Consider the following 12,033-nt stretch of genomic DNA (forward strand, 5'->3'; position numbering starts at 1 on the left):
GAATGCTAAACAGTCAAGACAAACACACAGAATTGGGCTTACACAAAAGACAATGTGGGCTGCAGCAGGTTGAGAGCATTCCTGCTTCTGAAACTGTAATTGCTGCAGCAGGCTCTGCAGCTGCAATAAAAGGAAAATCAAGGTCGGCCACAATGACTGTTGATGAAACTTTGTGTGCAAGCTCTGGGATGGATACTGGGCTTTTTTATTAAATTTAATTTTAATTTAAATGCACATCACAACAAATACCCAATTTTCAGTTAATTGACCGGTTCAAGTTATTGGCATCAATAATTTTTAAGAAGCAAAGAGCAGAAAATTATTGATTTTGATGCACCCACAAGTTTTTAGTGATCCTTAATGAAGTAGATGTTAACATTTCAAGTTCATTAATTTTTTTTTTTTTTTTTTTTTTTTTTTATTAATTTTATGACATACAAATTAGATCACTGTAAATGCACATTACTGGCCTTGGTTGCAAAATATATATGCACCCATAAACTAATAGGAGCTCAATTAAGGTTACTGGTTTGTGAACAAAATACTCCATAGATATAAAGAAATGCACTAAAAATGCCTTATTTTAAAATACCTTATTTTCATATCCACACTAAGAGTTATTGACTGGTTAAAAGGGTTAGTTCACCCAAGAAAGAAATTTCTGTCATTAATTACTCACCCTCATGTCGTTCCACACCCGTAAGACCTTTGTTCATCTTCAGAACACAAATTAAGATATTTTTGATCAAATCTGATGGCTTAGTGAGGCCTGCACTGCCAGCAAGATAATTGACACTTTCAGATGCCCAGAAAGGTACTAAAAACATATTTAACACTGTTCATGTGAGTACAGTGGTTCAAACGTAATATTATAAAGCGACGAGAATACTTTTTGTGCGCCAAAAAAAAAAAAAAAAAAAGACTTCTCAACAATATCTAGTGATGGCCGATTTCAAAACACTGCTTCGAAGCTTTACGAATCTTTTGTTTCGAATCAGTGGTTCGGATTGCATATCAAACTGCTAAAGTCACATGAACTATTGAAACTGCGAAACACTTATGACGTAACGAAGCCTTGTTTACTGAAATCACGTGACTTTGGCACTCCGAACCACTGATTCAAAACAAAAGATCTGTAAAGCTTCGAAGCAGTGTTTTGAAATCGGCCATTACTAGATACTGGTGAAAAGTCATTATTTATTTATTTTATTTTTTTGGTGCACAAAAAGTATTCTCGTCATAACCACTGTAGTCACATGAACTGTTTTAAATATGTTTTTAGTACCTTTTTGGACATCTGAAAGTGTTAATTATCTTGCTGGCAATGGAGGCCTCACTGAGCCATCGGATTTCATCAAAAATATCTTAATTTGTGTTACGAAGATGAAAGAAGGTGTTACGGGTGTGAAACGACCTGAGGGGAGTAATAAATGACAGAATTTTAATTTTTGGATGAGCTAACCCTTTAAGCTTCTTACAACACAACACTCTTCTATTCTTTTATCTACCATGCAAAATCAAAATGTCATATTTTAACTACTGTATTAAAAAAAAAATGTAGCATTTCACAGAAACAGCAATTTTCTGAAATACTACTTCAACATCAAATACACTGAAACTTTTTTCACTAAGAAGTGAAAATCTATGAAGTGACCTGTGGAATTGAAACAAACCAAAGATTACAGTGGCAACTTGGAGCAATGCTTTTTTTTTTTTTTTTTTTTTTAATACAAGTCAGCAGAGCATGTAACTGTGCAAAACTCTTCCCACATGGAGATGAGGGGCATCTCCAGAATGCACTTTCTCATGTTGTTTTAGCTTTCCAGTCTCAGTAAAACCCTTTCCACAATGTGAACATGTGTATGGTTTTTCTCCAGTATGGATTCTTTTGTGTATTTTCAAGCTGCCAGCTCTAGTAAAAGCTTTACCACACACAGTGCACAAATGAGCTTTCACACCAGTATGAATTTTCTGATGATGTGTAAAATTACTAAGCCATAAAAAAGTCTTGCCACAAAAAGAACACAAGTAGGGCCTCTCGTTTGTATGAATTTTAAGGTGGGTCTTCAATTGTCTTGGCAAAATAAATTTTTGACTGCACTGATCACAGTTAAACAGCCTTTCTCCAGAGTGAGAACGCAGATGATTTTCGAGATATGTTGCCCGGGTAAAACTCTTCCCACACTGATGGCATGTGAAGGGCTTCTCTCCAGTGTGAATCCGTATGTGAGCATTAAGGTGTCCTTTCTGTGTGAAACTCTTTCCACACTGAGAGCATGTGAAAGGGCTCCCGCCAGTGTGAATTCTCATGTGATCTTTAAAGTATCCTTTATGTGTGAAACTCTTTCCACACTGAAGACATGCAAAAGGCTTCTTTCCAGAGTTGACTTTAATGTGATCCCTAAAGCATCCTTCATGTGTAAAAGTCTTTCCACCCTGAGGGCAAGCGAAAGGCATTCCTCCAGTATGAATTCTTGTGTGATACTTAAGGGTTCCTTTACGTGAGAATCTTTTTCCACACTGAGGGCATGTATAAGGCTTCTCTCCTGTGTGAATTCTCATGTGGTCTTTTAGATTGTCTTTACATGTGAAACCCTTTCCACAGAGAGGGCATGCAAAACGACTCTCTCCAGTGTGAACTCTCATGTGATCCTTACAGTATCCTTCACGTGTGAAACTCTTTCCACACTGAGGGCATGTGAAAGGCTTCTCTCCAGAGTGAACTCGTATGTGATCTTTCAGATTTCCTTTACGTGCGAAACTTTTACCACATTGAGGGCATATGAATGGTTTCTCTCCAGCGTGAATTTTCATGTGATCCTTAAGATTTCCTATACGTGAAAACCTCTTTTCACACTGATGGCATGCATAAGGCTTCTCTCCAGTGTGAATCCGTATGTGGTCTTTAAGATGGTCCTTACATGTGAAACTCTTTCCACACTGGGGACATGCAAAACGACTCTCTCCGGTGTGAACTCTCATGTGATCCTTACAGTATCTTTCACGTGTGAAACTCTTTCCACATTGAGGGCATGTGAATGGCTTCTCTCCAGAGTGAACTCGAATGTGATCCTTAAGATTTCCTTTACGCGTGAAACTTTTGCCACACTGAATGCATGCGAAAGGCTTCTCACCGGTGTGTATTCTTAAATGATTCTCAAGGTTTCCTTTGTTTGTGAACATTCTTCCACACTGATGGCAGGTGAAAGGCTTTGTGGCTTCTATTCTTTTTTGTGAGGAACTTTTGACAACCTCTGAGCAACTAGAATTTTCTCCAGTTATAAAATTATGGGTTTTTTTATAGTGATGATTCTCCTCCACTTCATTCTGATCTTGACTTTCCTCTTTCACTCCCATCAGGTCTAAAATGAACATATTAAACTGTTAAAAATTCAGTTAAAAAGGGACAGCTGTGAAATAAAGGTGAAACACTTTAATTGCAGAATTGCAGACAGAAATGGTCAAATTTCTAATTTTATGTAATTTTTTTTAAAGTCAGGACTCTTCAGCCTTCAGTTCAAAAATCTACTCAAGGTCATCAAGATCCAGAAATGACAGGTCAGGTGTGTGAGAGCAGGGTAAGAACTAAACTTAAAGAAAAAGTTCACCCAAAAATGAAAATTATCCCATGATTTACTCACCCTCAAGCCATCCTAGGTGTATGGTCACCGTGATTTTGCCAAGTAAGATCATGTTCCTGGATCAACATCTTTGTTGATCCTGGAACAACATTCCAATCAACCAATCAGATTTGAGGGACAAGTTTACCATTTATGTCCAGTTTAGGCTTGCAACCAGGGTTAGGTACTTCTACATCAATGTTATTCACCTATCTTTCCCCTCTGATTTTAGGGATAAGTTATGGGTAGGATTAGGTTTAGGGGTAGGAATAGGGTTAAGACTAAATTTTCACACTGGAATGTTGTTTTAGGATCAACAAAATATGTTGATCCAGGAACACGTCTTACTTGGCAAAATCACGGTGACCCTAGGTGTATATGACCATCTTCTTTCAGAAGAACACAATTGGAGTTATATTAAAACACATCCTGGCTATTCCACGCTTTATAATGGTAGTGAAGGGAGCGTCAGATTTTGAAGCCCAAAAAAGTCATCTATACAGCTCCAGGGGGTTAATAAATATAATAACTTGCTTCAGCAGATGGACTTACGCATCGATTTACGGGCGAAAGAGTAACTTCTGACGCGATGTTGGAGTAGCATAAGCTTAGACGCCTCTCGCGGTCCAAACAAATAGGGCTAGGCAACAAACTCAAGCTCCTCTTCTCTTATACCGAAATTCTCCGACATTTCTCTTTAAAAATTCTTATTTTAGACTTCTAATTTGTGACTGGTGTTTTGTTTTGCTCTATCCTTTGTATTCGCCAATACATAACGCATCGCCGTAAATTGATGCCATACGGCCGTCTGCTGGAAGCTAGTTATTATAGTTTAGAAAGTTTTAAATATGGATATTTTTCTTACAAAAACCAATTGCTTCACTTCAGAAGGCCTTTATTAACCCCCTGGAGCCATATGGATTACTTTTATGATGGATGGACACACTTTTTTTGGGCTTCAAAAGCTCATGCCCCCTTCACTACCATTATGAACCTGGAAAGAGTGAGAAAATTATTTAATATAACTCTGATTGTGTTCAACTGAAAGAAGATAGTCGTATACCTAGGATGGCTTGAGGGTGAGTAAATCATAGGACAATTTTCATTTTTAGGTGAACTATCATGGTCCTCCAGAGTTTGGTTGCAGACTGCAGTTAGATTAAAAAGTTACAAAACATTAAAATGTGACCAAGATTCAATTTGTTTGTTCATTATAAAACTTTGCATAGATCTTATCATAAAAGTGTGTGTATGTACAAAAAGCATATTTTGCGTATGCACAAAAGTACAATAAAAATACTGGTCAGTGGAAGATAGCATCCTGGGTTTGCAATTGACCCCTGCCACATGCGGGTGAAAATCCACCGTTGCGGATAACGCATATCAACACACTAACCAATTTGGTGGGTTATGATTCATAAATTATGTTCTATCACTTTGCATGGCATCGCTATCAAAGACCTTCCCCTAAAAAGAGCATTAAACATTAGCAAAACACCGCTAATTTATGCAAAAAGTTGAGATATATTTTAGGATGTTTTGATTTTTTTTTTCTTTTTTTTTTTTCTGTAAAACTGAATCTACACTTTTTTTTGACATTAGTGCATCATTGATTAAAAATAAAATGTGGAAATATTCTAGTTTCCTTCAAATTCTATCTTTCAAATACAAATGGTATTTTTCATAATGTTGGGAAGACCACAGAAGGGCTTATCATTAAGATACTACCTATAGCAGCTAATCCAACCTTTCTGACTTCGAGGCACCCTGTTGTCAAAGACAATGTTTGAAGGCCCCCCAATTTATTACTGGTATAGTGCTTATTTTAATGTATATTTTGTCTTATTTTAAATCATTTTAAGATATCTTGAGGCCCCCTTATAGTCGGCCTCCGACCCCCTGGTTGAGAGCCACTAATATATATGTAGTAATTTGAAGGGGAGGACTGGAAAAGATGTGGACTATTCAATTAATGAATTAAATAATAATAATAATAATCATTTTAAATCCATGATTGATTAAAAAAAAAAAAAGATTCACCATAAGATTGCATAGTGTACAATTAAGTTTCACCTCAAAAGATGAAGGACAAATGGATTCTCCATGATATGACAACTTTAAAGAAGAATCAAGAATGGACCAACCTCTTTGTTCCTCAATATCTTCATATTCCACTCTGGATGGTTCTTGATCACTCATGTCCCCAATTTCCATTTTAATAAACTCCATGTTTACAACAGCTTGTCATGTAGATTCCTATGGTTACATATGAGGTAATTCCTTCTGCTTCTTTACATGCTTTTCACTTGTAGAATGATGGAATATTTCCAAGCCTTTATCAGTGAATTTCTGTGGGGGGAAGAAAAAAAAAAATCAATTTATACATTCTTATTTAAACATTGTGCACTCTGATAAGGAAAAGGTCTCAAAAATTTTCGGTGGCCAAATTCATCTTTCAAAGCCTCTTGCATCACAAGAGTTAATATTTTTACAGGTTTTAGTTATACACTGATGAGCCTAAACATTATGACCAGTCACAGGTAAAGCGAATATCGTTGATTATCTCCTAACAAGGCCACATATTAAGGTCATCAAATATAATGTTGTGCTTTTTTTTATTTATTTACTGTCTTTAAATTAAATTATGTGATATCGGCACTGGACATTAAAAACATAAAACAAAAAATTCTGTATTATTATTATATCTTATTATTAAAGCCCTCAAACAGCAAACATATCCTCACACACACTTTAACCAGTCTATTAGACAGAGATACATGAATAAGTAGAAAATACTCACATCTTTACTTGATTTCTTGCAATACTCCATATCTTCAGATATCACAGTGGAACTCGTCAATACCATGGTGGAAACTGATGCAAATACACACAAAGATATTTTGTTATACTTATTTGATAAAGTAAGAGAGGAGAAAGTAGTATACTCTTTAAACAAAGCAATAGAGTGTGCAACTCTGTATGCAGTGTCCAAAATGCCAAATTCGAGTAGAACTGACTTAGTCGTGGTCAGAATTATTGGCACCCTTGTTAAATATGATCAAAGAAGGCTGTGAAACTAAATCTGCATTGTTTATCCTTTTTTATCTTTCATTAAAAAAAATGGCAATATAATGTTGCAATATGTCTTAACTAAGATACTGCAACATTATATAGGTTTACAATGAAATGAAACTGTAATCAGAGATACACTGATCGATCAGCCATGAATCAATGTTGGTCAATATTCATCTTAATCATGTGATCGGCCGATCACGCTTAAAGTCGATTGCCAATCTTACATTTAATTTCCACTGTAGGGTGAAATACTAGCAACTGAAATAATTGAGAGATGCCTATTCAGATGACTGTTCTGGTTTGTTTTAAAAAAAAAAAAAAAAATTTGATTTGTATGCATTGTAAGGTGCCTATTTTCAACCAACATTATAAAATCATTATAAACCAAATCATTATAAACGGCTGTGGGGAGAAGTTTGCGCTTAACTGGTTTGGGGGGGAAAATTGCAGTGGAAAAGCATAGAATTGTTCCAGATCAGGCAACTGCTCCACTGAGTATGTCTCCAACACTGGTTTCCCTATGTTTGTAAGAAGCATATGGAAACAGCTAAATAATTAAAGGGTTAGTTCACCCAAAAATGAAAATAATGTCATTTATTACTCACCCTTATATCATTCTACACCCGTAAGACCTTCGTTCATCTTCAGAACACAAATTAAGATATTTTTGATTAAATCCGACGGCTCAATGAGGCCTCTATTGCCAGCAATGCCACCAAACTTCTCAAGATCCAGAAAGGTACTCAAAACATATTTAAAACAGTTCATGATGGCCGATTTCAAAACACTGCTTTGAATCTTTTGTTTCGAATCAGTGATTCGGAGCGCCACAGTCACGTGATTTCAGCAGTTTGGCAGTTTGACACGCGATCCGAACCACTGATTCGAAACAAAAGATTTGAAGCAGTGTTTTGAAATCGGCCATCACTAGATATTGTTGAAAAGTCGTTATTTTGTTTTTTTGGTGCACAAAAAGTATTCGTCGCTTTATAATATTATGGTAGAACCATTGTACTCACATTAACTGTTTTAAATATGTTTTGAGTACCTTTCTCGATCTTGAGAAGTTCGGTGGCATTGCTGGCAATAGAGGCCTCACTGAGCCATTGGATTTCATCAAAAATACTTTGTTTTTGTGTTAGAACGACATGAGGGTAAGTAATAAATTACATTATTTTAATTTTTGGGTGAACTAACCCATTAAACTGTCTTAGTAACAAAAATATTTTAAAGGTACAGTAACTTTTGGTCCTCTAGCGGTTAAAAAAAAATAAAATGAAACTGCGTGTCTTGTGGAAGAAGATTGTTTTGGTTGCTCGAGGCACCGCAGGGTAAAAAGCATCTTATCAGACCAGATCCAAAAAAAAAAAAAAAAAAATACATAACAAAAGAAAAAAAAAAGAGAGAATAACGTCATCTGAGCAGTCATGTCTTATACTGTTGTTTTGACTTATTGGAAATTTTTAAATAAATGACGATACAAACGTTAAAACATTAGATATGACGACTGCTTGTATGACAAGGTTAAACGTAGTAAAGGTCAAGTAACGGCAGAATATTCTGGCCAAATAGACCACCGTGGTAGTAACTAATTTATAGATTGTCATTGTTACAAGCAAGCCTGGGAGTTATTTTTTTATATATAAATTGCTGCTGTTGTAAAGGACAATCCTTGTGCTATAGCAAGTGAAAAGTTCTGCAACAGTTTGCACAGGAGGCCGGGAAAAATCCTGCTGATGATAATTTTCATGTATGGAAAACAACGGTAACGTAACGTTATTGACTTTTTGATAACGCCGTTTGTGTTTCATGGGAAAAACCAACCCGAAATAAAAATATCTATTATTATTTATAAAGAAAATTTACTTAAGTTCAGGACTTGCTGACAAGTTGCTTAACACTCAGTGATATTACAGAAATCATGTCTTTTCCAATCCAAAGATTTTAACGTAATGTGATAACATATGCAACAATTCATCATATCAACCTTCATGTAAAAAACACAATGCATCAAATGCATCAATTTGCCAAGCAAAAAAAAAAAAAAAAAAAACTGCTGTATTATATTGAATAATAATGTACATTCGTGTCATATTACAATGCTAAATGGTATCAGTGACAGTATTAAGTTAGTAATGATGTTGTTGGAGTACATTTATACGACTTCTAACAGGTTATGAATATGAATGCATTATGTTTGTCAATACAGATGAAATAAAGACAAACCTTCTCGCAGCTGATCAGCCGTGGCGCAGCCCTGTGACGTCACGTCACATCATGACCTCGAGAGGCAAAATAAATGTCCGTGTACTCATCCGTATGAAATAAACTATCAGTGACTCAAGTCAAATATATTTCGGCGAAATGCAAAATGATTGCTAACACAATGCAATTACAATGCAATGAGCTCAGTAGGGGAAAAACACCGATATCCTGAACTACTTCTTTTTTTTCTCATTCATTTTGTATTATTAAATTGTTGATTAATTTCTTGAAGAGGCAAATGTGTACATTTTAATGTAATTGAATGACTTTTGATTAGCTGGGCTTGCTAGAGATAAAAATGCAAGTAAACAAATAAAAATTAAACATTTTTACAAATTACAAATAATATAACAATAACAATTCGGTATTCCTGCCAGATTTGGGGTTGTTCATTTCACTTTAATTTTGTAAAAAAAAAAAAAAAAATAGGCTAAATAAATAAATATTTAAAAGAAAAACATTCTGAATGCCTGTCATGTGATTCAAGCGCTGAATCTCTAAATTTCTATTTGAAGCCAACCTCTAAGAAAATTAAGATTTGCATTTTAGCATTATGAGAAGCAATTTTTATTCCATTACTGTAGTATTATAAAAAAAAAAATACTGCCCTACTCATTTTATTCAAATTTGACCATCATCTCAAAAAAAAAAAAAAAAAAAATGCAATGATATTCTTATAGTAATGAATGCAACTTGACAGATGAACTGCACACTCCTATTTCAGTGTTGTTAAGTTGTGGATACTTTCAGCAAACAGTTTGCTTCGTATATTCAGTTTAACAGCATTAGAGGGCAAATGTTATCATTCAAATGAATTGTGTATATGCATTATAAACACATATGTTCTTTGCCCATGCAATAAAAGCACGTTCAAGCCATCCTTAGAGGGGGTCAAGACTGTAGACAGGGCACGGCAAGAGTGAGGCGTGAAACAGTACAAACTGTAGAGTAGGGCAGACGATATGATGACAGGCAGGGAGGATGACCACTGAGACCAGTCCTGGGTCACAACAGGCTTTAAGACTGCGGAGGAAGAGGCAGCATCAGATGGGATGATGGTGAGGAAAACCAGGCAGGAACACAAGGAAGCAGAGGCTTGATGATCTCTAAGACAGAGAATCAGACAGCTACACCAGTCTTTCTGCCAGGCAGTGAGAGTCAGTGGCCAGGAAAACTCAGGATTCAGGGTACAGCAGGAACGAACACAAGACTAACAATGAAAAAGACAAAACACAACAAGATAACAAGGCAGGGCACAAGAGAGTAAACAAAAAAAAATACTAAGAATAAATGACTGGAACTTTCAAAAAAAAAAAAAAAAAAAAACTTACAGGGAACTAGATGAACTAGATACTTGAGTAGAAATAAATAGAGAGAGAGAGAGAGAGAGAGAGAGAGAGAGAAAGACTGGGATGCTAGTGATGTTATATGACACTGAATCTTCAAAGCTTGTATCGAGTATTCAGCGCAATTTCTCAGCTCAGTGCCTCAAACAACTCTTTTGGTATTACTGTTATTATTATTATTATTATTATTATAATATTACATTTATTGCCACAATTTAATATGTGAATTATATGATCAGAAAACTAAACACATGTAGCATTAAATACAGGCTTTTATTTATGCTGTGCACTCGGATTTATGGCTGCTATAAATTTGACCTTCCAGAAGATGGCACTGTTTTCGAAACTCCTGATGCTTTAAATCTTTTCCAGAACCAAAGGGAGAAAAACTTCAAAGTTTTAAGAGGCTTCATCTTTCTATTTCTATGGGATGCAAGAGCAATAACTAACTAGAACAAGACTAGGGAAAAAAGCAATTTAGCAACAAGGATACACTACTAGAACTAGAAACAAGATCAAATTCACGACTAGAACAAGAGCAATGATTAACTGCAGACACAGGCAAGTGAACAGAAACACAACACAAAGCATACAAAGGACCAGCAAAGACATGAAGGGAAGGAGCACAATATAAAAGGAGATGGGATGAGAGCCAATGCAAAACAAAGACAGAGTCATGTGCTCAAGCACAAGACAAACAAAGAAACATAAAACAGAGAGAAAACAGACAGGACTGTCAGGACAGGATCCTGACACTATATGCATGGACAAATCATTCAAAGTAAAATCAATAACATGCAATTAGAAAATAGATAACGTGGATTTTTATTTCATGTCAACTTTAAAGGGACTAAACACGAGTTGGACGTATGAGTATTTCTGTGCCAAATACACTACTTCCAGTTTCGGACCAACTTTCGGAGAGTTTTTTTTTTTTCGAGTATGGCCCTTTATCACGTAATAAAGTGTGGAATTCCTTGTATGGGCACTTCTCCCTGATAAGCATACAAACACATCACCCAGAGCAAGAGCACACCCATCAACGTGCTTCGTTTGGGTTACGGAAGCCGAGAGATTTTTAACAGTGGCTGTGTCCCAATTCATGGGCTGCACCCTTTAAAGGCTGCATACATCATCAACGGTTACTTTTCTTAAAGGGCGGTGTAATGCTATTTCTTGCATTCTGACTTATTTACACTGTTAAAGAGTTGCATTCTCATGCTAAACATGGCCAAAGTTTCAAAACACGAGTTGGACGTATGACGGAGTATTTCTGTGCCAAATACACTACTTCCGGTTTCAGACCAGGTTTTGGAGAGTTTTTTTTTTTCGAGTATGGCCTGTATGATGTCAAAAGAGAGCGGAATTCCTTGTATAGGCACTTCTTCCTGATAAGAATGCGAACACACATTACCCAGAGCAAGAGCAAGAGCACTCCCATCAACGTGATTCATTCGGGATATGGAAGCCGAGAGATTTTTCAACCATGGCTGTGTCCCAATTCAGGGGCTGCACCCTTTGAAGGTTGCATACATCATCGAGGCAGTCTCATTTAATAACCGTTAGATTGCAACATAAGAAAGAAATTACAGTATTTTACACCTCACAATAAATATCAGTCAATTTTATTATGGTTACTTTTCTTAAATATGACATCCTTGATGAAGTATTTAGCCTTCAAATGCGATCTCCGGAGGACGCAGCCTCCGAAATGAGACGCAGCTCCT

The 12,033-nt window shown here is 36.0% G+C and overlaps 1 protein-coding gene across 1 annotated transcript; it reads right to left on the reverse strand.

Moving 5' to 3' along the window:
- Positions 1–201: 201 nt before the first annotated feature.
- LOC127502927 (gastrula zinc finger protein XlCGF57.1-like) lies at positions 202–11,819 on the reverse strand. Its single transcript, XM_051876396.1, has 4 exons — positions 8,922–11,819; positions 6,421–6,494; positions 5,765–5,969; positions 202–3,362 (listed from the first exon to the last, which is right to left on the reverse strand). The coding sequence occupies exons 3-4, from the start codon at positions 5,847–5,849 to the stop codon at positions 1,735–1,737; spliced, it is 1,713 nt and encodes a 570-aa protein (XP_051732356.1). The 5' UTR covers positions 5,850–5,969; positions 6,421–6,494; positions 8,922–11,819; the 3' UTR covers positions 202–1,734.
- Between the last annotated feature and the right edge of the window lie 214 nt (positions 11,820–12,033).

This window comes from Ctenopharyngodon idella, chromosome 2, assembly GCF_019924925.1.
Source record: "Ctenopharyngodon idella isolate HZGC_01 chromosome 2, HZGC01, whole genome shotgun sequence".
Classification (NCBI taxonomy): Eukaryota; Metazoa; Chordata; class Actinopteri; order Cypriniformes; family Xenocyprididae; genus Ctenopharyngodon; species Ctenopharyngodon idella.